Genomic DNA, 26,916 nt, shown 5'->3' on the forward strand with positions numbered 1-26,916 from the left:
TTGAACAGACGTTCATTAATCCTTGTATGGGCTCTTATCTCATTCATATTTAAGCTTTGAACAATCCCACCAACAGGAGTACAGGAGTAGGCATTCATCAAACAGAGATCCTTCTACCATGGACTTGACCCAAGTGTTGCTACAGTCGGCTGAATGGGGCATAGACGAAAAATCATTTGAAACTTTCGAGTGATCAACAGCGAAAAAAATCTTATGAAACTGATTGGTACCGAGACTAGGAATCCATTTTAACTTCCAAGATGGAATCGCCTGGAAAAACAGGCCCTTGCCAAACAAAGGATCATTAATCAATGCTGGCATGCTGAATAACAAAGGCCACAGCTTGAACATGCTTTACTGTTGATGCACGTAAGCACATGAAATAACAAGGCCAGGCAAGGATAAAATGTGACAGCTGAATCAGAGATTACGGAATACGATCATGGACAATGTTGACCAAGGCTTCTAATATGATGAATTTCATGAAAACTTTTTTCCAGAGACTGGTATTCATTCTTAAAACAGCCCCAAAGAAAAGTAATCCAAATTATGTCCAACAGATGCAGATATAGAGAGAATGCTATGTTACAAAGCATGAGAATCTACATAAATTGAATGGCTAACAGGAGCCATCATCATTTAGACCGTCAGAAATGAAGCAAAGCTTTATATAAATCAAAAGGAAGATTAAACTGTCAGATGTCATTTAGTTATGGACTGACGAAGGAGAGAAGTGCAGAATATACAAACATGTCTGTAAACTTCCGGTCATGCCAAATTGCCTGGTTTATGGCAATCCAAATGTGTTCTCCCCGCTGTATGTCATGTAAAGAAAACCATCTTCATCTTTGTGCTCCTCATAGATGGTGGACATCAAGGCACCTGTAAAGCCCAGAAAAATTGTTAACCTCATTCAGCATGACAAACTATAATAATTTGTAATTAACTCTCTTCTGCCCTTTAACAGTAGGTGGTAGGACATTCTTGACATGACAAACCATACTAAATTGTAATTATCTCTCAGCCTCTTACCAGTAGGTGGTAGCACATTCTTGACAAAGATGAAGATGGCTTTCTCAGCACTAAGCTTGATCCTCTTCCGGATAACATAAACTAGCTGGCCCACAGTTAGATCTGCAGGAACTAGATATCTGCACACATGGTAAATGTAATAATTACGAGGAGAGGTTTCCCAGTGAGTTGTGATAGAACTATAAACACTGATATTAGAAAAAGAAGAATAAAAAATTTTCAAATGAGCAAGTATGTTTTATTTCCCTTGCTGCTGAATAGCAATGAAATTACATGAAAGATGCATGAATAAAGGGAAACTCCACTAATTATGCCATGGAGGAGACAAAATTACTATGGTAAATGGGACACAGAAAAAGCAACAGAAGGAACAATGCCTGCAGAAACCAGTGGGTATGGAAGTTCTTTCTTCCACTCTCCAAAAAATATAAAACCAAAAGATCATGGTAAGAACACTAAACTTGCAAACAGAAAGCATGCTAAAAAACTTTATGAGACCCAAACAATTATGGCAACAGGGGACATTCAGATTTCAGACATCCACACTAAATGCAAAGCTTACAAGACAATTGAGTATGGGAACCAAAAACGCTTATTAGGAGGCCCAGCTTCACTGCAAATGATTAAAATAATGAATATACACTGCTTAAACAGCTGGAGGAATTTAGCAAGGTGGTGGCCACAATGAATAACACTGCTTAAACAGATGGAGGAATTTAGCAAGGTGGTGGCCACAATGGATATACACTGCTTAAACAGGAGGAATTTAGCAATCCACTAAGTCACATACACAGGGATGATGTTAGTCTTAGTCCTTATAATTGCCTGGCAGATGGAAGCAACTTCAAATTTGGTGACTGACGGTTCCACTTCTCCCTCTTTGATGGCCAAATTCTGCTAAAAATCGGCAACCTCGTTCATGAACTTAATCTTACAACTTTTTGTGGACATCTGTCCTTCAACCAATAAATGCATATAGTTGAGACATGGTCTAGACAACCCATGCATAACCTGCTCATGAATCATGAGATGGATTTGAGGATCAAAATCAGTGGCAATAACTACTTCGAGTGGTAACTAATTTTTATACTAATTTTGCTTATGGCAAGGATCTTATTAAGGTTAGCCTGATGAAATTTGATTTGCTTTATAAGAATTTAAAGAACAAGTGAATCTATTTTTCGCACTGCCACACATCACCCATTTATTTTTTACTTTTTGTTTATGAGAAGATTTTGACATTCATTCACCGAATTCTTTGTATTTTTCTTCCCTTTCCTAACCATGATTAGAACTTCTTTTAAGTAAATCAAAAGGATTAAAATTTGATTTACCTAAAATACACCACAAGCTAAAATAATAAAAAGTCTATTTCCTCATTGGGAAAGCCTAATCACCTTCATCTTGAATTTGCACCCTCTTTTAAGAGCAGCAGTACCGGCTAGCATCTATAAAAGGACCATCATTAGAATGAAAAAATCTTTATCAAAAACATTCGAGAAAACAAAGAAAATTAACAAGATGACAAGAAGTCGTCCATACTGATACCCTCCTCAGTTACTAATTTCTTATTCTAGGTTTGCCAATCCAATGCAGATCAAACCTTGGCTATTTTTCCTTAGCACAAAATGAACAGACTTTTGGATGCTCCAATGCACAATAAGTCATCGCCTATGTCACAGGGACTCGGCAAAACAGATGCCACACCCTCGTCGACGCGACGCGACGCGGGTGCGCGTGCAGCACCGGGTGCGGTCAACACGACCCTCGGTGCGATCAACGCATCCAGAGTCATTTTTGTCCACGATTTGGGCGTAAAAAAAAATTCTCCCGATGAAAAGGAGGATTAGGGCAAAAATTTTTTTTGCCCTAATCTCTCCTCTCTCTCCCCCTGAGCTCGAGCTCTCTCCCATCGCCGCCCCAGCTCCGCCTCCTAGGCTCCTCCTCTCGGCTCCTCCTCTCCTTTCGCAGGTATGTACACTCTCTCACTCTCTTCTTGGGTCGGCAGGGGAGGGGCCGAGCACCCCCCCCCCCCTCTCTTGGTCTCTTGTTGGGTCGGCAGGGGAGGGGCTGAGCCCCCCCTGCTCCCTCGTTTTTCGGCACAGGAGGGGTTTTTTTTGGGTCGACAGGGGAGGGGCCGAGCCCCTCCCCCATCTGTTTTATTTTTTGGGTCGACAGGGGAGGGGCCGAGCCCCTCCCCCATCTGTTTTTTTTTTTTTTTGGGTCGACAGGGGAGGGGCCGAGCCCCCCTCGCTCTCGCTCTCTTGTTGGGTTGGCAGGGGAGGGGCTGAGCCCCCCCTTCTTCCTGTGTTTTCGAATTGATTTGAAAATTGTAATGTATTTTTTTTTTCAGGATAAAAATGACGGATAAAGGGAAAGGACTTGCGTCATCCTCATCCCATCATGTGAGTTCTGCTGCTAGTTTTGCTGATAGTTGCAGTGAGATTGACGATGTGGGGCCACTATGGGTACATGTAGATAAACTTGCAAAAACTGGAGAAGGAGGTGGTGGAAACAAGAGATTTCGATGCAAGCTCTGCGAAAGAGATTTTGTTGGGTCTTACACAAGAGTGAAGACTCATTTGTTGAAGATACCAGGACATGGCATTTCAGCTTGCAGAAAAGTTGATGAGGCAATGCGAAGACAATACAAGAAGAATATGAGAAGAGAAAGGCAATGGCCGATTCTTCTGCAGTTAGTGTGCCATTTGCAAGCCACCAAGAAGATGCTGAAAAAAAAAAAGAAAAGTCAATGTAGGAGGTAGAGGAACGATACAAGCAACATTCAATACATATGGAAAAGAAGAATTAGATAGAAAAGTTGAGAGGTATTTTTATTTTGGTTCACTCCCATTTAATGCGGCTAGAAATCCTTATTGGAAGGATTTAGTAACATCCTTGGCAAATTGTAATTTGAGTGGTTATGTGCCTCCAAGTTCAGAAAAAATACGAACCACACTTCTTACAAAAGAGAGGGCAAATGTGGAGAGGTTGCTAGAAATTAAAAAATATTCATGGGAGCAAAATGGAGTTTCCATTGTGTCTGATGGATAGACAGTTATTCAAAGGCGTCCATTAATCAATTTCATTGTTTGTTCGCTTAGTGGCCCAATATTCTTGAAAGCAGTTGATGCATCTGGGGAATATAAAAATGCAGAGTATTTGAAGGGATTGTTTATAGAAGTGATAAAAGAAGTGGGTGATCAGAAAGTGGTACAAATCATTACAGACAATGCTCCAGTTTGTAAAAGTGCAGCGTTGAGTTTGGAGAGTGAGTACCCTCATATTTTTTGGACTCCCCATGTAGCACACAGTTTAAATCTAGCCCTAAAGAACATATGCAACCCCAAAGAAGAAGAAAATTCATAAGCATATGCTTTATGTTCATGGATTGAAGATTTAAAAAGAAATGTCAAAAGCATTAGGAATTTTGTTGTTAACCACCATCGTGTTAATGCTATATTTAATAGGCATTCTGATTTGAAATTGTTGAAGGTCGCTGAAACACGTTTTGCGTCCATCATTGTGATGATGAAGATGATTAAAAGAGTGAAGAATGCTTTGATTAACATGGTGACTGATGAAAATTAGACATTCTATCGTGCTGATGATGATATGAAGGCTCAAGAAATTAAGAAATTCATTCTTGATGATGAGTTTTGGGACAAAGTGGCATACTTCCTTCAATTTACGCAACCTATTTGGGAAATGTTAAGAGAAGTTGATAAAGATGAGTCCATGTTTCACAGAGTTTATGAAATGTGAGATAATATGATTGAAAAAATACAAGCTATAGTTTTCATGCATGAAGAAAAAAATCCTGCATTTGATGATTCAGATTTTTTTAATCATATTCATTCAATTTTAGTCAGAAGATGGGATAAGAGCAACACTTCTTTGCATTGCATGGCACATTCTTTTAATCCAAAATATTATGCAAATAAGTGGCGGGCTGGTGGTATTGGTCGTGTCCCTCCAAATTTAGACCCAGAGCTATCAAGACATAGAAATATGTGTATGACAAGACTTTTTCCAGAAGCATATCTTCTACATCAAGTCACACAAGAGTTTGGAAAATTTTCATCTTCGAGATTATATGCATCGGCATTATTCGTGAGAGAAGAAGATAATATAGATCCTATCACATGGTGGTCAACATTTGGATCAGAAACACCTCTTCTACAACGTCTTGCATTAAGATTGTTATCGCAGCCTGCTAGTTCATCTTGTTGTGAAAGAAATTGGAGCACATATTCTCAAATCCACAACATGAAGAGAAACAAACTCACCAGCAAGCGTGTCGAGGATTTCGTATATGTTCATTCAAATCTTCAATTACTTTCGCGAAGCAATGATGAATACAGGTACTAATTTTCTCTCTTAGTTATTTGATTATTTCTTAGTTTTCATTTAAATATACTTGTATTGTATTTATCATTTTCAAATTAGGTTTATAATGCAGACAAGGAACATCCAAATTTTGGGATGTAAACCCAAAAGAGTGTGACTTCGAGGGAGAACATGAATTCAACGTAACAAACATGGATTTAGCTGAGCCCAGTATTCCTTCTAATGATACATTTGATGATGAAGAAGAAAATTATTAGCATCCATTACTTCATCAGGATATACTTTGGTATGTAATTTAGTTCTTTTATGCAATACTTATTTGATTGATATTTAGGTCGATTTACGTAATTGCTTTACTTATTTGATTGATAATTTGATATTTAGGTTGATATACTGCATGCATGATGAATCATATTATGAGTTTATGACAATGTTTACTGTTAAATGTTAAACTGTTAAAACTTCAAAATTATATATATATATATATATATATATATATATATATATATATATATATATATATATATATTTTACATTTTTTCCCCTGCCGCACCCCCGCACCCGGGTTTTTTGGAAGTGCCGCATCCCCGCACCCGCACCCGCACCCGCGCCTGCACCCATGTGACATAGGTCATCGCTCATGATTACACCACTTTCCAAGTGCATCACACCATGCAAACAGTCACTTTCCAAACATAAGCAGTTTTTCCCCGCATCACACCATGCAAACAGTCACTTTCCAAACATAAGCAGTTTTTCCCCTTTCTTCTGATCCATCATGCCAAAATGACAGGTCTAAAGCAGTCAACCCTCAAAGTGTTCAGGTTCCAATAAGCTAGAGAATAGGTGTAAAGATGTATATGTTTCCTCAAGACAAAGAAGAAAGAACACATCAACTTGATACATAGAAGCCTCTTCTTCAAATATTAAGCTGCAGGAACACAGTCCATAGCAAGGTTACTCAAAGTGTTATACAAGGGTGGGGAAGCACTCTGTAGAAGCACAAAACTTCTTGTCTCCAAAGAACAATGAGAGAATCGTGTTTCCCTTATGTTTTCCCCCATGCTTTCTACTGTGCTTACCCTGCGCCTTTTATGTGCTTCCCTCACAATTCCCTCGAACAGGAATCATCAATTATAAACGTGCAATATGTAGGCATAATAACATTTACATGTGACTTGCTACTACAACAGTAAGTGAAGGCTTCATTGGCTATACAAAGAAGGTTTTCTATTTTAATAGATTTCAATATCACCTCACAGCTATTTTCAGCTAACCTACTCCATTGTTAGGTTCAGCCCAGGTTAGACCAACAGAATTACAAACTTGAAATACCTCAACTGCTCTCATCTTACTGCTTAAACCATCTTTTCATTCCCCAAAATGGCATCACTTATGTCTATAGCAAGAAGGATCACACACCAAAATTTAATATTTTTTAGAAACTTTAATCAATAATCATGTAGGAACTTTTAATTGCATTAAACAAAATATTCAAATATTTTGGATCTTACCAACACACATAAAAACCTACTAAATGCTAAAATTCTCTTATGATAACTAATTAGATGGATCTCAAATATTCCCAACATTGAACAGAGGATATCAAGGCAAGAATATTATCACAATAATAAAGAAAAAAATGAAAATTACATCAACAATGACTGAAGTGAATGAATAAGTGATTTATGGAAGCAACTAACTTATTCTTATCAATGTCTGGAATGTCAGTTCTATCAGCCCTCTCGACAATGACCTAAAATGAGACAACAAGTGGAATCAAAGTTGATCACAACTGGAAAAATCTTATAAACTAGTTCATTAGTTAATATAAAAAAGGAGAGCAGTGATTACTGGTATCCTATCTGGGTATTTCTCCATTATTTGTGCTGCTTCTGCTCGTCTTCTTTCTAAATTAAACAAAGCAATCACAATAAGTTTAATGTAGATCCAAAAAAAACACCTTAGGTCTTAAAGCAAATAAATCCAACTATTTACAGACATGACTTGCAAGAATAGACTCCACACATATGCTTAGTTGTCAAAGGCGCTAGGCAGAGCCTAAGCGATGAGCCCCTAAAAAGACTAAGTGGGGCCTAGGCGGTATCCCAAATAACAAAATTTAAAAAAAAATACAAAATATGTAAACAAACTACTAAAATTAATAACAAACATGTATACAACATAAAATCAATCAACAATAAGCAATAGACAAATAAAAACATGTTGTCGAACACTGTAAAGCAATTATATTACATAAAAACAGTCAAATAGATAACTCATACGCTTATAGATTATATATGAATTAAGTACACAGATATGTATATATATAATATAAACACAGAATATTGTAAATTTATAATATATGTTAATATATATAATTATATACATTTACACAGAAAACATAAATGTGTGTGCAAGACCGAGAAACTACATCGGCTAGGCCACCTAGGCTCCGTCTTTGACAACTAAGCGGACGGGTGAAAGGAGGAGAAAGAAGAAAAAAATAAGGTAAAAAAAATACAAAAAAAGAAAATGAGAGAATAAAAAAAGAAGGCTTTTGGGGCAAGAGGAAGAAAAAAAAGATACAAAAAAACTTAAAAAAACATGACAACTATGTCTCTGCGGCTTAGGCATGGCCAACTTAAGTAAAAAAATAGGGCCCTATAGCTTATACTCATAAGCCTAAGCGGTGGCCCTACGCCTAGCCAGCCTAGGCACAACTTTTGACAACTAAGCACATGTGTACAGTTTAATTAACCGGAGCTTGATGAATATAAAATTAAGCCCGATCATGAAACAACTAAACCCCAAAACAGAAGCAGATAACATGTATACCATTCTTTATCCATTTTGTAGGCTCAAAATGCATACATATGCAGCATGATGTGTGTGTGTGTGTGTGTGTGTGTGTGTGTGTGTGTGTGTGTGTGTGTGTGTGTGTGTGTGTGTGTGTGTGTGTGTTGATTAAAGATGAGGCTGGGGTAGCATGGTGAAATTGTCATTTGCATTACGGAAATTTCAAACATGAGGTTGTCATTTAGTTCTTTTTCCCCCTTTACAAACATGAGGCTTGGGCATTTGCCTCCTTTTCTAGAATACAACAAACATGAGAGAGAGAGGGGCAATATGCAACTATCTTTCGTAATTCTAAGGAAAACCAAAGATTATTTATTTCTTCTTCTCATACTTTTTTTTATCATCTTTTTATTTTCCTAATTTACCACAGATAGAAACCTTAAGTAAAATACACCAAAATACTTGCATGCACGCACCTTAACTCCAATTCTCTAATGTGATGTTTCGGAAGTCTGATATGGAATTCAGATTATAGATTTAGCGGGAAGAGTACAAATTATGAGCCAAATTTTACATGTTAAGAGATGCTGGAACGATTTATCACATAAAATGTAGGACCATAGTCAATGACCAACAAGAAACCATCTTCCTCATGATCAAAAGATTGTAGATATTGTTTTTGGGAAAGTTCTACATCCAGAAAAAAAAAGATCTTGTAACCAAATACACAAATAAAAAGTTATTAAAGGACATCACCCAGAATTATGCTATGTGATACATAGACATATACAACCATGGTAACCTAGATTCTCCTTGACACTTTCTTTGGCAACCATGTTATCGGGTAATCATGATTAATTAGAAAAAAACAAGTCAACCTTGGCTACCCAATTTCCCAGCAAATCGTGACTAACTGGTTAAGTAAATCATGAGCAATCAAATTGAGTGTGTTCTGTAATCTATACTCCTTCATATTCCTCGGGTTTAATCTAGAAATAACACAAGCAACTGAAAATGATACATAAAATTAATGCCTCAAATCACAACTTACAACAAAAACATGGCATAAGAAGAAAAAAATTCACTAACCAAATACAAAAATTATTTAAATAAAGAGATGTTACAAAAATTGGAACCTATGAAACTAAAAGCTGAATGAAACCTAAATTGTCAGACCAGAAACAACGGTTGTCATTTGCTTTCACAACACCTAGACAACTTTCCCATTTCAACAGTTCTTTGCAGCAATACCTTCTTTTCACTCAAAAACAGAAAGCCCCTCAGGATCTGAATATGTTTGTTCCTAGTTTTGGGTAAACCTGGAAAGTAAACCCTCAAATACGTCCCATTTCACAATCATGTTAATCATCATTCGTTGTGTTCTCTTTAATGGTGATGAAACGAACCAACATCTTTCCTGAAAATGGCGATTGATTGCCAAATACCAAGCATAGAAAATGAGCCAATACCTCGCCTGAAAACCAGCCAACTCACCATCCAACAACCAAATCCCATCCCCCCACCTCTCCAATACCAAAAAAAGAAAGAAGAAAGAACAGCTGTCTCACAAGCACCAGAATTGAAGAGCACTCAACCTCGTCTGGTATTAGCATTCCAAATCACGTGACAGTTTTCTGGAAAAAGAAGAAACATAGGAATTTCTCATATCCTGACAGACTGAAATCACTCACCACCATGCGTCAGGTCAATCAAGGGATGCATAATTCACATAATCCTACTTCGAGCCAACTAAAGACGCACGAATCACTCCAATTGCAAGAAAAAAAAACTGTTCTCGTGTTCAAAAATCAAAAGAAAACCACATTGTCGTTGTGATAACAACCCAACCCTAACGCAATCCTATCAAAATTACAGCATGATCAAGCCGAGAATCCAAGCCAAACCAGAAAGAAGAGGGAATAAAAAAGAATTCAGCGGGTGGTTATGCATATTCGGAACCCTGAACTTCTACAATCCAAGAAAGACGTGACCACAAAAAGAACGTACCCAAGGGATGCTCTGCCTTGAACGAACTATTTGTCATCTCTATACCCCTCAAGATTTCCAACCGATACCTGATCCGTAAGGCACATCAAATCAGAGAGAGAAAGAGAAGTCGCAAACCCTAGATTACAGAGAGAAGAGGAAAAAACGAAGGAGAGTTCAGGGGGATCGAAGGCTTACCCGTTCAAAAGAGAGCAGAAACCTCTCTTAGTCCTCCTCTTCTTTTTCTTCTCTCTTTCTCTCAATTGATCACGCGCGAGCGGGAACGATGAAAGGGTTTTATAGTCAGAGACTCAGAGGACGTTGCACGGACCTTTCTTCTACCGTTCATCCGACAGATTTTTCTTATCGCGAGATGGACGGTATCAAGCCATCAGTGAAACAAAGAGTTTCAAAGATGGCTAGGAACTTCATCAAATTTGAAATAACTACCCCCATGAGTTTTTTTTTTAAAAGACCCCCCAAAACTTTTACTAATAAAGAAAGAACTAATATAACATTAAACCAAACTAATTGTGTTTAACATTAAATAGAATCAACATTACCAACGACGTGATATCCCAAGTGGTAATTGGGGTCTTGAATTAAGCTGAAGGCCCAAGATCGAACCCACTGTCATATGGAGCTGTTGTTGCTTTTACACGGTTGGGGCATGTAACCCTGATTGGTCGTGTCCCAAACCCAGAGGTTTACTTCACAGGGAGGCTGGCCCGCTAGAGTCCTGGTTCTTGTCTTCATAAAAAAAACGACAGATTCAACATGTTTTTAAATATAAGGTTAATTTTTTAGGTCAAAAAAGTAACTTTGATAGCTTCATGAATACATTTTCTTAAAAAAAGATGTTTGACTTTTCAATTATATTCAAGTTAAAAAAAAAACTATAATGCTAAAAAAATAACCATACACTTTAAAAATTATCATTTTTTTTAAAATAATTTAATTATTTTAATAAAGTTGAATCCATCTAATGTTAAACATAATCAACTTAATGTTAAATTAATTCTTTAAGCAAATATAACTAGATTAATGTTAAATTAACCCATAGAATATGACTGACCTGTGGTTCTTTACAGCATGTACCCAACTGACCTAAACTTACTTGACAGATAAATTGTCTCTTACCCATTCAGGGATTTAAACCGACTAAGGCTTATTTAACCCTGTTCCAACTAGGGGTGGCAATCGGGTTGGGTTGGCGGGTCAGCGAGTCAGCATACCTCAACACGATCCTGACCCATTTATTAAACGGCTAACCCAACACGACACAGTTAACCCATTTAATAAACAGGTTGGGTTGGGTAAACGGGTTGGCGGGCGGGTCAGGTAAACGGGTTGGCGGGCCGGGTTCAGGTAAACGGGTTGACCCACCCATCTAACCCATTTATTAAACGGGTCAGCCGGGTTGGCATACCCCTAACACGAACCCGACCCGTTGGCTTAAACACGGGTTAAGGGGGTCGACCCGTTTATGACATGAACCCGTTTAAGCCAAACCCGAACCCGAACCCACCTAAGAAGCGGGTTGGCGGGTCGTGCCAGATTTTGCCACTCCTAGTTCCAACGTATATGTACTCCTGCTGCTGATTTATAGATCCAAAAAAAATAAAAATCATCAAAATAAAACTAAGTACAGTTATATGTAGAACTATTAAAAAGTCAATTATTACCCAATTTTTAAGGCACACATGCTTTGCAGAAATAGCAACTTAGTTTGTTTCAATATTTTACCAACAGGGGACCGCTTGTTTGATTGAAACAATTAGTTCCCCCAACGGGGCTCCGCTTGTCTGGCAGGAGTAGTTAGTGCAAGTCACCTTGTGTTGGAACGAACGCTGCAAGTTCGAACCCCAACAATTAGTGCACGTCACCCTGTTTGTTTATTTTTCTTTGAAAAGATTATTAAATAATAACTTGTTTGTTAATGCCATCATAATGACCTTGAGTTTTACTTCAATGTTTATTTCTCTAACTTGAATTATTAGGTTGTTCTTTTCTTCTTTTACACTTTTAAAACTCCATTCAAACTATGAATCCTTCATGCATATCCAAGAGATGGAATCAGGTCAGTGTGTGCACTCACAATAATATCGTCAGAGCACCTTTGGATGCCGTTGATCTCAAGATGAACGACATCCAAACCTGTGCGAATAAAATGCTCATCACTTGGATGGGTTCCACTTTTTTTTTTTTTTCCTAATGTCATTCGTGTTTGAGATGAACAGCATCTGGATGGATGGTTTAAAATGAACAACTCACAATGAGCCTCATTAGTGTTTTTCATTTTAAGATGAACGACATCCATGGTGCCTCCTAGGCTGTTACCGTCAGATGTGGCTCGGACCTGACCCTCTTTCAAAAATAAATATGCACGGTATCTTTCTTTTTTGAAAGGCAAGCTATGGTTAGGTAGACTCCCCACCAGTTATTATTGAAGGTACCACTGGGTTTTGAACCTGCAACGTCCCACCACAAGGAGACGTGCACTGAACAGAGTCAGTTTTGTTTTTTGTTACTGAATTCGATGAGTACATGATCAAATTACATGTAAAACATCGGATTTGGTATAAGCTTTTCACTACCCAAATCCTAATCTGCGTATCCAAATCCGATTAGTCGGATCTAGTGTTATTTACATCCGACCCGAACGCGAACCGTTCACGGGGACAAGTAATTTGAATTAGGTTCGGCGCCAGGTTCGGAAAGCCGTGGGACTCTGAACCTGATTTATTTATTTTTTTCACTTCTTTACGAAAGCCCTACCCTTTCGCTGCTCTCTCTCTCTCTCTCTCTCTCTTTGGCCGAATCTCCGCGAGACTACATCTTTGTGATGGCAACCATTCTTGATCCTGAAAATGCTTTAGGTAATACTCTCTCTCTCTCTCTCTGCTATGATCTTGGTCTTTTCATTAATGGGTGCAAAGATTCGTGTTCTTTGCGAAATAGGCGTATCTGTTACGCCCCTAATCCCAACTTCATTACCCATCTCGTCCTTCTTTCGCTTTTGCATCCATCATTTCTCGATTTGGGGTTTAGGGTTTCTTGACATCCCAACTTTGTGAATGGCGCAGCGGGGACGATGGGTGCGGTGAAAAACCCGAGTTGCAATCTCTCTCCCTCTGTGAGACGGTTCCGCGACATAACAAACGCCACCCACAATGTAAAATTGGCGTTCAAGGAGGAAAACCTGATCACGGTCTCAGCGGTCGAGAAGGATTTCATCCAAAAACTACGCCAGGTAACCCCTGTTCCCGTTTGATTAATTTGAGAAATGGGTTTGTTTTGATATCTTGATTGGGGCAAAAATTGTGATGGTATTTGGATTCTTCGGGAAATTTGTGTACTTTCAGGAAAATGCCACAATGCTAAGGGCTATAGCAGACAGAGAGTATCCTTAATCAATTGTTCATTGCTTTGTTTTATTTTTAACCTACTGGTTTCTTGGTTAACTCAGTTTTTCTATTACTCGGTCGAATTATTCATTTGTGGAATCAATTAATCAAACAGTCAGTATTTCCTTAGCATTGAACAGTAATATCATCGAGCTACGCTGCCATGAGATTAGGAAACTTAAAGAGAATTTGGTGAAGCTCACTCAGCAGAATTGGCAGCTTGCTCAAGCAAATAGTCAATTCTTGGCGGTGCGTGATGAAACTAAATATTTTTTTTATTAATGTGGCTTCACTAATTAACATTGCTAATTATTTACACTCGGTTTGCTGTTTTCAACAGGAGGTTAATATCGGTAAAGATAAGGTACATGTTTTTTTTTCTTTTTTCTGATTGTAAGTTCATTGCCATTCTGCCATTTTCTCTCCTTATACCTGAGTAACAATTCTCTTTGAGCTATATCTTACATTGGACTTTTTTTCCCATTTTATCTTATTGGGTTCTTGTTTGTTAGGGAACTAAAACAAATAGAACATCATGAAAGGTAGAACTTCTTGGTAGTTTCTTTCTTGGGTAGAATTTCTTCAGTTATTGTGTATATTGTGCTGATATTTTTTAGTTATTGGTTGTTGGTGTATTTACACTTGTTATCCTCAAAGTTGCTTATGGCTTTGTCTTTTATTATTGTCACCTCTTTGAGTAGTGCGTTTGATTGAATGGACAAAATTTTTCCTCATTTCTTACTTTCCAAAAAACATACTTCACCCTTGCTTGCTAGGGGCCTTTTAAAAGGGAATGGTTTTTTTAGTCGCATCATTACTACTATTATAATAATGATAATAGTAGTAATAGTAATATTAATAATAGTAAGAATAACAACAACAACAACAACAACAATAACAACAACAACAACAACAACAATAAAAATAATAATAAATATATTTCTTCATTTATGTCCTTGTGAACTACATTAATACGAGAAGAATATAGGTTTACTACATCTACAAAATCCATGTTTTCTTCTTTGCACCACCTTCAGGTCCTACTAAAATTTTCTTACCTATGTGTGCAAATACAATGCAAAAATCTTCCTAAAATGCAGTCCTTGATCTTTATATCACTGTGTTGTTAGATCTTCCTGCAAGCTTTTTGAGGTATTCGTTTGCATTTGAAGTCGACCATATATTACCTTGTCTGTACATTTTTGGACTCATTGATGACCATCACAACCAAATAAATTTTTGAAACAGAATAGTTGATGTACTTTTCTTTCCATCTGTCAATCTAAGTTTATTGATGGCCAAATTTAGTGGCTGACATTTAAAGAAAATGGAAGATAGAAATAAATTTTCTGAAGGACAAGATGTACATGCTTAAAGATAAACGACTGTAAATCTGTAATAAAACTGAGGGGGGGTTAGAATAATATCTAGTTCATATTACATATATCTTACAATTGGGATGTCATTTTGAAAAGTTTGCAAAGGCATATCAAAAGCAGCCCTGAATTCTTGCAGGCCTAACACATCATGCATGTTATGCTTATTATGAATTGGGCTTTGCAAGCAGACATCCAGAGTCTATGCTTCTTTTGATAGCAAAATATTACACAATTGATGACTCTCTCTATTCATAGTGGTTTTGTTGGAGGAACTCTCTCCCAATGCCTTTTCTGTTGGAGTACAAAGATTTCTTACTTGGACTAACTCTATATAGGGAAAAATCTACTATTGAACTGTGAGATCGAGCCACAGGGTGTGGTAGTCACAATGGAAGCTTTCAATTTGTGTGCAAGGAAGCAGATGTGTGTGTGTGTGTGTGTGAGAGAGAGAGAGAGAGAGAGAGAGAGAGAGAGAGAGAGAGAGAGAGAGAGAGAGAGAGAGAGAGAGAGAGAGAGAGATCCCTCATCATAAGAAAAATTTGAAAGTCTTGCCAATTTTTGTTATTCTTTTGCAGTCATTGGTTAGTTAACTTAGTTTTGATAGAAGTGAGATTTTAGCTTGAAAAGTATAGTGAGTAATCATAGATCTATAATTGGTTTCAATTTTCAGCTCAAGTTGCAGCAACATGAATTTGGTATCATGGCAGGAATGCTTAAAGCAAAGATTTTGGAACTTGAGGTCAGTATCCCACAATGCTACTAACTTGGTATTTTACTGGGTACTACTAAATGCTTTTGCATGTAAACCCATCCTTTGTGTGCAGGGAAAAATGAAAAATGTGTCTGATCATGCCCATATCCGCTGTTCTCGCATAAAGGTTAGATTCGTTAGAATACCTTTTTTAAGCATATTTCTATCAACTTCTACTCTTATTTGTATTTTGTTTTCCTTTTAGCTTCATTTTATGCCTATAGAAATCTTTAGTATGCTCAAATATCTTGTCTGGTTAGGAACCTGAGCCTGAAAGATCTAAGCCCCATGATCATAACCAACGGCGTCTCTCAAGGATCCCATGTAAGAGATATTCTGAGTGTGTAACTGAGATACGTCTACCTGTTGCTATGGTCTCTTTGAAGTTTTGATAATCCTTCTGTTGGGTTTGTGCAGCACTTGCGGCTTCCAATTCAGGCCAAACTGCGAGAAAAAACAGCATTGATAACAAAAGGTGGGCACCCTTCAGTTTGTTATGCTTTTGGAACCTTCAGTTTTGGGTACATTTGCAAAGAGTTCTAACAGTAATATGAATCTGTAAAATTAGAATTTGTGTGCGGAGACGATCCAGCATCATTAAGCATGAAGAAGCTGAAGTAACAGAAGACCTATCTAAGACTGCAGAGATTCCTAGACCAGATTCACGAGCTGATGATCCTATGCAAGAAGAAGATGGTTCTAGTTCATTACACTCCTTGTCAATTGAAGATAACTGTCAGAAGACCATTCTTGAAGAAACAAAAATTCAGAAGGAAGAACAGGAGGAAAGGAGTACCATGGAATCAAACAAACCAGTTGAGAAGGAAGAACAGGAGGAATGGAGTGCCATGGAATCAAACAAACCAGTCGAGGGGAGGCTGCTTCCAAGGAGATCATCAATTGGAAGACCAACTCGTAGAGCATCACAGAAGGTCACCTCTTACAAAGAGATGCCAGTCAACCTCAAAATGAGAAGGGAGTAATTAATTCAATGCTGAATGAATGATCTCACCAAGCTTTCATGTCTGGTTGATGTGCATTAGTTGAAGTTATGCAAGTGGTGCATCTTTTGGTTCCTGTTAGTGTGTGTACATCTAGAGATTATGTGTATGTAAAAGTAGTGTGTTGGAGAAAATTACAGGTTTTATAGCACTTTGCACTTTCATCACCTGCTGGTGGTGGGTGGCATTCTGACAAACATTTTGGATTGTGTTTCTGACTACATGCATAGTGCAAGTACCTATCTCATGTTATAATTGTAGGACCAAATCAACTAATGAACTCATTTTCTAAAGCACCAAAGCAAGCTCCATGTAAAATCTCATCCATCAATTGCAGTGAACCAATTTACAGCAATACGTAATGAACACCCCAATTTGTGCTGTGGGCATGTGCTTCTTGCAAACTCATTCCAGTCCTTGAGATGCCTTTCACATTGCTCTATGTACTGATGACTGGTTGCAGCTTCCAAGCCAGTTTCAGAGTGGCATTGCATACACGAACGAAACTTAGCCTCAAAAGTTCACCTCATCAGAAATAAGATAAACGCATGAGACTGATCCCATGCAAGGTTAAAGCAAGGTACAGGTACTATTGTGAAGAGACAAGTCAATGATAAAGTGCTAAATGAGATGCAATGCATAAGCTTAACATTCTTCTGCAACAATATTTGCTTAAGTTATCTTTCCCTAGATTAGAGTATAATGAAAGTACTCTAAATGAAACATGCTAAATGGGGTTTTCAAGCTTTTTTCTTTATTTTTAATTTTTTACCATACAAATATGATTCATGCACTTGATTTTATAGGGATCAGCTCTTGGAGCATTTAATTCTGACACATGGATAAGTTTTTATGAGGTTTGAAAAATTGACGGCCCAAAATCTTTGTAAATTTTCAGGATCATATTATCATTTTTTTTCATTGAAAAAACATGATTCGGGTATATTTGTGGGACTAGAGTTGTGAAAAAAAACATCAGAAAACCCAAAAACCGCCATTTAGCGTGCTTTCATAACTCACTAGAATAAATCCTTAGAAAAAAAAAGTATCAAATCTTGAATATAATCATAGGAAAGACTTTTAGCATAAATGCAAATGAATTTTAGCATCAAGAAGATGCATGGTTTCAAACATAGGAAACACTTTTAGCATAAAATAAAAGTTCAGATTTTTTATCCTTCTATAAACTAATTATTTAACCTGCCATATCCCACGGAGGGACCTAGTTATAAACTAATCACCTAACATGACTTGTTGCATAGGTGCTGAAATAAAAGTTAACACTCATTTCTTTGTAAGTCTAATTTGAGTAGCCTATGGCTCTAGGGTAGAAATGTTTGGCAATTCTGAAGTATCAATTAGTATCTACTTAACCAACGAGGGCTGGCTTGTTTGGTAGGAGCTGTTAGTGCACGTCACCATGTGTTAGGGCGTTGCAAGTTCAAAACCCAATGGTATGTTGTGTAACTGGTGGGGGGTCTGCCTAACCCAAGCTTGCCTATATATATATATATATATATATATATATATATATATATATATATATATATACTTACTAAATAATCCTTCAAACAAGGGATATGTTTGCCCTCTGTCCAATTTTGAGAAAGGTGTAAACTTTGACTCCAAGCAATTTGTAGCAGTCACACGGGCGGACATCAGTTTAGTTAGGCCTGCAAGTACAGCCTGAAACCTAATAAGGACCGAGATAACCAAGACCGTATCAGATCAGAGGCACCACTGACCATATTACTGTCAGAGGCTTCTTAGATGCCATTCATCCATGAGATGTATCGCAACCCAAACAGCAGCATTTTTCCTTGTTTTTCAGACGTTCATTTTTTGTGCTTTAGTTGCCATTCATATACAATATGAATGACTGAAGATTTTTGTAGGATCCAACTGAGAGGTAAACTATCCAACCATGGTGTTTGAGTTGTAATCTAAGGCACCTATGACATTACCATCAGGGGTGCCTCTGACCTGATCCTGTCTCGAGATAACCCAGACAGACAGACAACTAAGACTCAGCCGCAGGCCAGGGTGCAATAATAACAACAACAATAATAATGATGATCTTGATGATGATGATGGCTGGTCCAGTGGGGTACCAGGTCTCCCCCATAGGCCTCATCGGCCACACGGCTGTAACCCGAGCTCAAACCAGCTTGACTCACTTGACCCAACATTTGTGTGTCAGTTACTGTATGATTTAACATGTTTGCGTGATGGGTATCAGCATCTTTTCTGTTTGTTTTTTTTACATATTTATATATTGTCATTTGAAGAAGGAATGTGAATTTCATGTCCCCATACACATCGTCTTTTATTGCTAGTACATATTATATTTTATATAATTTGGAGTAGGCTGACGTCTTTCCTAACTCGTTTCTACCTTCTGAACGAGGGCTAAAAGGTAGGCTTTTCGGAACATGAGATGGTGTCTTACTCAAGTATAAGCTAAAAAGATTTGGATCCAGTTGTCCCTTTGGCAAAGTGTGTGTGCAAAGATTAGTAGCAAAAATCATCATCATGATGAAGCCTTATCCCAACAGATTAGCAGCCAGAACTCAGGCTTAAAGAAAAAAAAATGGAACATGTACAAAGTCTTGGAGTTAAGAACAACCAAAAGTAGTTGAAAGTTGAAACATATCCAGACCACCCTCTACTACATAGACAGCTTGTGGGGTCTAAGCATCAATGCATCATGCATAGAGTTCACCCTGAAGCCGATTTGTAGGATAATCACACTCAAAACCAGCCAAGTCTAAATAACTAAGTAAACAGGTATAGATCGCTTTTCCAACCCTCATTTTTTCATGTTGAAGACATGGGTGCGGTTCCCATAGGGGATATTACTCATTCCCGGCCCTGCCAGCACATTCATTGTGAAATGATCGCTCGTTTCGTCGGATGAGAATACCTGCTGCTGGTGTTCCAAAAGTGTTGCAGATTGAATCTTATTGGAAAATCCGAGACAAGTTGACATGTTTAACAAGATCCTGCCTTTCTATTTTTCATCTTCTCATTTGAAAATTTGTAAGCACTATTATACATGAAGCTTTGGATTCTGACTAGAAATAACTCCAAAACTATAAATCAGAATGACTGCATCAACTTGGCTGCGGCACTTCCTTCAAGACTCCTCCCATTTTCATCTTCCATGATTTGTCCACCACAGATGCTAATTCTCTAGAATTCAAATAAGAAAAAAAACGTGTCACCAAGAAACAGTGAAAATTGTAGTGCTGTATAAAAATGACAGAACGTAGGTTGATAGAAAGAAAATGATACATAAGCATGAGAAAGAAAAACTATTCCCCATTCTATGCTACTTCAAGAAATTTCTAACATGTAAAGCAGAAATTTTACAAACTGGAAGAATAGTTTGGAATTTAAGCCAGTCATATGTCAAGTGCCAATAAAATCAAATGTGTGCAGAAATCGATGTGATTTAGCCGAACCTTTTGGCTCATGGGTAGACCACTACTTATACTGAACCTCCAACTAGCAGGCATTATCATTTTAAAAACAAGAACAGGAAATTGCGAGAAATGGTAAGACATACTTCAAATCATGGCTAACAAGTAAAGTTAGCTCCTTTTTCAGATTCCTCAGCAACTTCACCACATCAGCTCGTGCCCTCCAATCTGATTTTACATATGCAAACAAATTGAATGAAGACTATTCAGAGGAGAAAAAAACATTTGGACCATATTAAAGCCAAAAGGCATACTAAAAGGTACTCCAAAAAAGAAATAGATTAAATTGTGGAATTCAACCAATTCTGTTATTTTGTCAAAGATGAAACATAAAGAATATTTCTCACAACTAAGGAAACTAGATCAATGAGGGCGCTCAGCTATCCAGGTAAAACAATTATGGAAAATTAAATCAACAAACATGACACCAATTTTATACAAACGGTAGACCAAATTATGTAGAAAAGGTAGCATATTAGTTTGATTGTGGGTGAAAAAAAGTACATCATAACTAAATCAGGAGGTTTATAACTGACATGGAAAATATGCTGCACTGTTAAGTTGTATGTATATATATATATATCCTCTAGGGGTATTTTCATTATTTTACTCATGTAACAGTGCTGTTGATCAAAAATAGGTTTTCTCTTATTTATTTGAAGTCTTTTTTGTAAAGAGCATGGGCTCTATGGTCAAAAAACCATAGAGTCGTTGGGGGTTCCCCAACAGTCACATTTGGGAGCTCTCAACGACTCCATTGGGAGCTCGCCAGTAGAGCTCCATGCTCTCTCTTTGTGTATAAATAGGGGTTGAACCCCTCTCTTGTAACCAATGTTTATTTTAAACATTTATACTCAATAAAAATAAATATTTTTATATTTTATATTTTTCTATTTAGTTCCTTAATGTGTTATATGCACTTAGTGCTTGTGTTGTTTTCTCTTGTTGGCTATTGTTTTGTCCTATGTTAGATTTGTGATTTTGCACATTGTTATTATGATCTTGTAAGCCCGTCAATGAAAATGCCACAACTGGGTCATCTCTTGTGATGAGCCTTCTTACCAAGCTATGGTTGGTTGACCCCTTTCTGGATTGCTCATTTAAAATGTATGTGAGCTTTTCTCTTTTGCCCATTTTTTGTTTGAACCCTGTCTCTGAGACCCTAGGTTCTCCTTCTTGGTGCAATTGGAAGGGATTTCTTTATGACATTGGACTTTTCAAAAAGGTTTTTAACTGACACTTAGGCCCAAATTAGATAATGCTCCACTTACAACTAAGCTTGCTAACAGGGTCATTTCTTCTTTTGACCAAATGATTGCCATATTAGTTTGCCCCTCAAGTTTAGACAATGGAGAATGTATTGGGTGGTCGTCCTTTTCTGTGATGCACGTTAGGGAAGAAGCCCCGATGTGATTGTTGTGAGGTGAGTCCAGATACATCATGTTTATGTGATTGGCTTCTTGATTCTCCTATGAAATTCCTCTTCCTTATACCTTTGCATTCCTTGATAACAAATTTGCATCAAACATGGACAATTACTATAGATGAGGGCTCATAGAATATAAACCATTGTATTGACTAAGGACCCTTATTTCATATTGTTCTTTGAGAACCAATTTTGAGTCGCTTCATAAGCCCGAACCACATTTTTTGTGGTGTGATAGTTGTTGCTTGACTTTGATTGTTTTTCGTTTAAAAGCAGTTCTCCACTATCTATGTGGTCTTGGATAATATGTCTTAGGATAAAGCATTCTTTGGTGTCATGACCCACAACTCTGTGATATTGATAATACTTAGCCAAATCATTTTCCTTCATCTGCGGTGGGTTAGACACTTCGGGTAACCTGAGTAAGTTGTCATCTAATAGCAAATTCATGACTTATGACAGAGGCTGCTCAAACTTAGCAAACATTCGATCTCTGATCTATTTAGGATTGCCCCTCATATCTATTATCATTTTTTCTCTTTGAGGAGCCATTCTGATTGTCTGCCTTTCGTCCCTTATCGTTGTTCTTTCTGAAGTTCTGTACTAAGGTTCTTATAGTGTTGACCTGACCCTTAGATGGGTTTGTCTTTTTGTATATGTGTTTTTTGTTGTTCTTCAGGAACCCATCATATACTCCTCTTTTGATGCCTACATCGAAGGTTGTAGCCTTCTTGATGAGTTTGACATACGTTTCAACCTGAGCCATGATGATCAAGCTCCGTAGAGGTTGAGAGAAGTTGTTAATCAGGATGACTAGTGCATCAGAGTTTAAGATCGACTCCTTCATTTTACTGGCCATAGATCAACACCAATTGTTGAATTCATGAGCACCTTCATCTTTTTTTTGCTTCAGATAGTACAATTGGCTTATGGTTAGAAGAGCCTCTAGACTGAATCTAAACTTCTTTATGAACATATTTATGATTTGCTTGACATTACATACGAATTTAGAAAATCATGTAATAAATATTCTTGATCTCATAAATTTTCAAGATTTGACTAGTTGAACTGTTGATACTCTCATCGACTGCAACCAGGATGGGTGTGAACTAAGGGTGTCAACGGGTCAGGTTTACCTGGACCTGATTCGAACCAAACCCTATAGGATTTGGGTATGGTGACAAATAAGAAGACTCAATTAACACTCGGGTCTGGATCTAAAGATTTGATTATTACATGGATCTGAGTATAGTTTGTGAATTTTTATACAAGACTCGGGCCCGACCCGAGTTTCGATTAAGACCTGCATTTTTTCAATGTAAAATGATAAAAAATATTATTTTACCGGGTGTAGTCCGAGTTTCGTTCATGTAGTTCTTATCAGGTCTGAGTATGGTTTTTCTTATAGTAGACCCGAGTCTGGATTTGATATCATATCCAAAAACTTGGTCTAAGTTTGGTTTTACCTTGGTCTGAACCAAACCCGATCCATTGACACCCCTAGTGTGAACCATAACATGGCACGAAAAAGGAAGGACTATCATGTATAAGAATATCTAATTTTTTCAAAAAGAAGGCACCCATGTTTCTAATAAAGCTGATATTTTCCACAAAGCTAAGTGGTATTTTAAAAAAATGTTTGAAAGGATCCAAACCCGCAGTGGACAATTTGAATGAATAAAGGAACCAGCAGTACCAGTAGAAGAGAACAAAATGCTCATGTTTGCAGTTATGAAGGAGGAATTAAGGAGACCGTCTTTGAACTAGACGGCCAAAGTGCACCTAGTTCGGATGGATTTTTCGGTAGTTTTTATTGTTCATTTTGGGAGATAGTAGGCCCCGATGTATGTGCAGCTGTTGGAAATTTTTTCATGAGCAAGAAGATTCTTGGACAAGTTAGCCTCATGCACTCACATAGTTCTTATTCCAAAAGTGATTGAGTTGGTGTCACTCCCACAATATCATCCGATAAGCTTGTGCAATTTCATATATAAAGTGATCACAAAGATTATGGTCACTCGTATGTTTGGAATGCTTCTATGCATCATATCACACAACCAACGTGTCTTCTTAAAGGGTATGATAATATATGAAAGCATATTGATTGCATATGAGATGGTTGAGTCCATGTCTTAAGTAAGAAGTGGAATGTGATTGTCAAAACAGACCTCGCAAAAGCATATGATAGAGTCGACTGGAGTTTCCTTTGGGGCACACTTCAAATTTTTGGGTTTGAGGAAGCTTGGGTGGATATGATAATGTTATATATGTGTGAGCACTCCAAAATTTGCCATTCTCATTAATGGGGAGCCAGGAAGCCAACTTGGTTTTAGATGGGGATAAAACTAGACTCAACCACTTTATGGATCTGGATTGGGTCTAGACCAGACTCTTTATCCTTCTAACCTGATTCAGTATCTATCATACCTTATTTCGGGTTCAACGACATAATCTACCTAATTTGATCATGATCCAACCGGATCTTCACCAAACTTGTTACTCAGAGCACCTGAACCCTAACCCAAATAATGATTTATACATGTACCAAACACATACCAAGCCCAGCCCATTCCCATGACCCACCTAGGATCACCTATATGAACTCAAGCCCTACTATTGGACCTACGATAAACCCAGGTCCACATAAGCTTCTAGGGTTTCACGACCAAATTGATGCAGAGAAGTTCTATGACTGAGCTTATATTGTGTGCTTCTACATCGAGTACCATTATGTTTTAGAGCATCTCCGTTGGCAACAACTACATGGCTTGAAAGTTAAACCCAAGTGTGGTAGGATGTGTTGTAGAAAAATCGAGAGAACCAAGGTATGCGATAGATTCAAACATGAATGAAGATACAACATTTGATGCAAACCATGCTCGTTCTTTTGTTAGAACCTACCAGTGACTTTCCTAAAGACCCAGATCTAGCAAAAGCAGATTTGGATCTAAAGTATCATAATAAAATCCAAATCTATTTTATGGATCTCCCAAAACCTATTATAGAATCCATTGATCCATTCATAGATAAACTCAATTTGAACATAAACCAAAGCCTATCAAACCCAATCCAACATGAACTTTTACATATTCATTCTCACTTCCTTAATGCTAAGAACCAATTGGATCTAGTTCAAAATGAATCATCTAAAGCCATACCTAGCATCCAAATCCAAAACAATCTTATATCCGAATCCCATAACCCACACCAAGAAAATCTTGGTTTAGACTTAAGCCCATATCCACTTGTTCCAATCTAAAATGGACTTTCCTATAACCTACCTATACTCAAATCTATTTTAGATCCAAACAGTAATAATCAAAACCCAAAATGATCTTATATCCATCATGCCAAACCCAAGCCTGCTCATTTTGCCTAAATCAGATCAATATGAGTTTTATTGTATATTGTACATGCAAGATCAGAACAGTAGAGCAGAACTGGAAAAGCAGAAGCGGGATCCAGCCTTGATGGCATGCCTTCTCCAATTTTGTGTTATTTTTCTATTGACTTTTCATATATTTTCTTTCAATTTTTGTATTATTTTTCCTGTTTTCTTAGTTTTTTAGTTTAATAGCTGCACTAGAGTATCGATTTGTGTGGGGTTCAGGAGCGAATGTTCATTGCATCATCATCTTATTCCAGATCATAATTTAAAAAACCATGAAACCTGCAAAATGAGCAAATTTGTGGAGATGGGATGAGGGATGCTAACAACATCAAAAAACTTTGTTTTAAAGCAGTTAGAGAACACATCCAGTGACCCTTCAAGTGGAGAGAGACAAGTCCATGGAAACCTCCCAAGCTCGGCTGAATAAAGTTCACCACATACAACATGTATAAGGCTCTGTTTGGGAACCAGTGTTGGAGGGATTTGCAAGGAGTCCAAGGAAATACAACAATTGGACTTCAAGGGAAATGGATTTTAAACGAGTTGTGAATTCCCTCTATTGTTTGGATGCATAAGTAATTATTTCATGGATTCAGGTTTTCAACTCCTCTTGATTCCTCACTATGTTTGGTTGTAGGTGAGTAGTTGTAAGTAGAGGTAGACAATGAGTCAGGCAGCCCGGCCCAGCCCGTCATGGAGTCAGCTCGAGCCTGGCTCATTTAGCCTGAGCTCGAGCTCATCTTGGCGCTGCAAGAATCATCAAGCAGAACACCCTCTAGTTAGTTTCTTCGGCTTGATTACCAACCCTATAGGAGAGTATTAGCATCTTCAGGGGGGAATGTGTCCAAACTTGCCAAATTCGATCTGATAGAACATATTTTATGCTGCACCCTAGATTTGTGAGTGGTACATGGACCTCAAAGACACCCAACTGTTGCTTTGATACCAGAATTGTTGAATGCTAAATCATTGTCATCATCAAACATTATCCCAATTACAAGTGTCAACTTTACAAATAGACCAAAATTAAATTAAATGTTATTTAAAACAACCTGCAATATAGAATTGTCAATGTAATATTAGATAATGAGAATTCCACTGAATGAATATACAATCTGCATTTTCAAGTGCAAGGCAGTACAAGCCAAAACCTGCCAGCATCTTAATCTTTTAATAAAAGTGCAATTTGACAATTAAAAGAAACAAATGTAAACTTTGCCTATTGACCTAAGTCAAAACAGTTTATAATTAGATGTCTATTAATAAGACCAAACGTACTAGAAGTCTAGCATCATGGGAAGAAAAAGTAGTGGAGTTGTTGAATGTGAAAAGAGAACAACCAAGTTTTCCTGTTAGGCTCCCGAGAAGAAATAGCTGTTGATCAGCCACATATTAGTTGTTAGGCATATGAGAATATTATCCCTATTGACGATTTTCACTGCTAAAATGGCCTTTCCTCTATCTTTTTGTTTTAGTTAGGCATTGACATAAACTATTCCAGCAATTGTTGACCCTCTTTCAATGAGTCTAGATCTCATAATGCAAATCCTTATCACTTCTATTGGTTGGCAGTGGTTGCCAAGTTGTCAAGCTTAATTTGTGACTCTAAAGACACTTGAACATGGTCAGTGGTCCTATGTATAGGACATGGGAGTGCATGTGGAAACCAAGTACATTTTTCAACTAAGGAGGGCACATTCTTGACATCTTTAACACTCACTGGGAAGCGAAATTTCACTTGACAAAACAAAAGTTGCTTGTATCTTTTTGACAAATATCTCAGTGAGAAAGTTGTAATCTACCTTTCCAGTTATGCCACATGCAAGGAAAAAGATCATAGTTATAGAAAGCACCTAAGCACACCTTTTTTTTTTAAGGCTGGGTTAGGCATAGCCCTCCCAGGTATACAACC

General features: G+C 37.6%; 2 protein-coding genes across 2 annotated transcripts; one reads left to right on the forward strand and one right to left on the reverse strand.

Moving 5' to 3' along the window:
- Positions 1-478: 478 nt before the first annotated feature.
- LOC149819337 (autophagy-related protein 8C-like) lies at positions 479-10,431 on the reverse strand. The gene is made up of 6 exons (XM_089984345.1): positions 10,366-10,431; positions 10,189-10,256; positions 7,237-7,292; positions 7,086-7,138; positions 1,033-1,151; positions 479-882 (listed from the first exon to the last, which is right to left on the reverse strand). Exons 2-6 carry the CDS (start codon positions 10,223-10,225, stop codon positions 788-790), a joined length of 360 nt encoding a protein of 119 aa, XP_089840471.1. The 5' UTR covers positions 10,226-10,256; positions 10,366-10,431; the 3' UTR covers positions 479-787.
- Positions 10,432-13,261: 2,830 nt separating this feature from the next.
- On the forward strand, positions 13,262-16,687 carry LOC149819338 (uncharacterized). The gene is made up of 10 exons (XM_089986384.1): positions 13,262-13,420; positions 13,533-13,570; positions 13,637-13,823; positions 13,915-13,938; positions 15,529-15,534; positions 15,624-15,692; positions 15,778-15,831; positions 15,939-16,028; positions 16,122-16,225; positions 16,273-16,687. Exons 1-10 carry the CDS (start codon positions 13,262-13,264, stop codon positions 16,685-16,687), a joined length of 1,146 nt encoding a protein of 381 aa, XP_089842510.1.
- The last annotated feature ends 10,229 nt before the right edge of the window (positions 16,688-26,916 follow it).

Source organism: Nuphar pumila, chromosome 13 (assembly GCF_984573655.1).
Source record: "Nuphar pumila chromosome 13, dmNupPumi1.hap1.1, whole genome shotgun sequence".
NCBI lineage: Eukaryota > Viridiplantae > Streptophyta > Magnoliopsida > Nymphaeales > Nymphaeaceae > Nuphar > Nuphar pumila.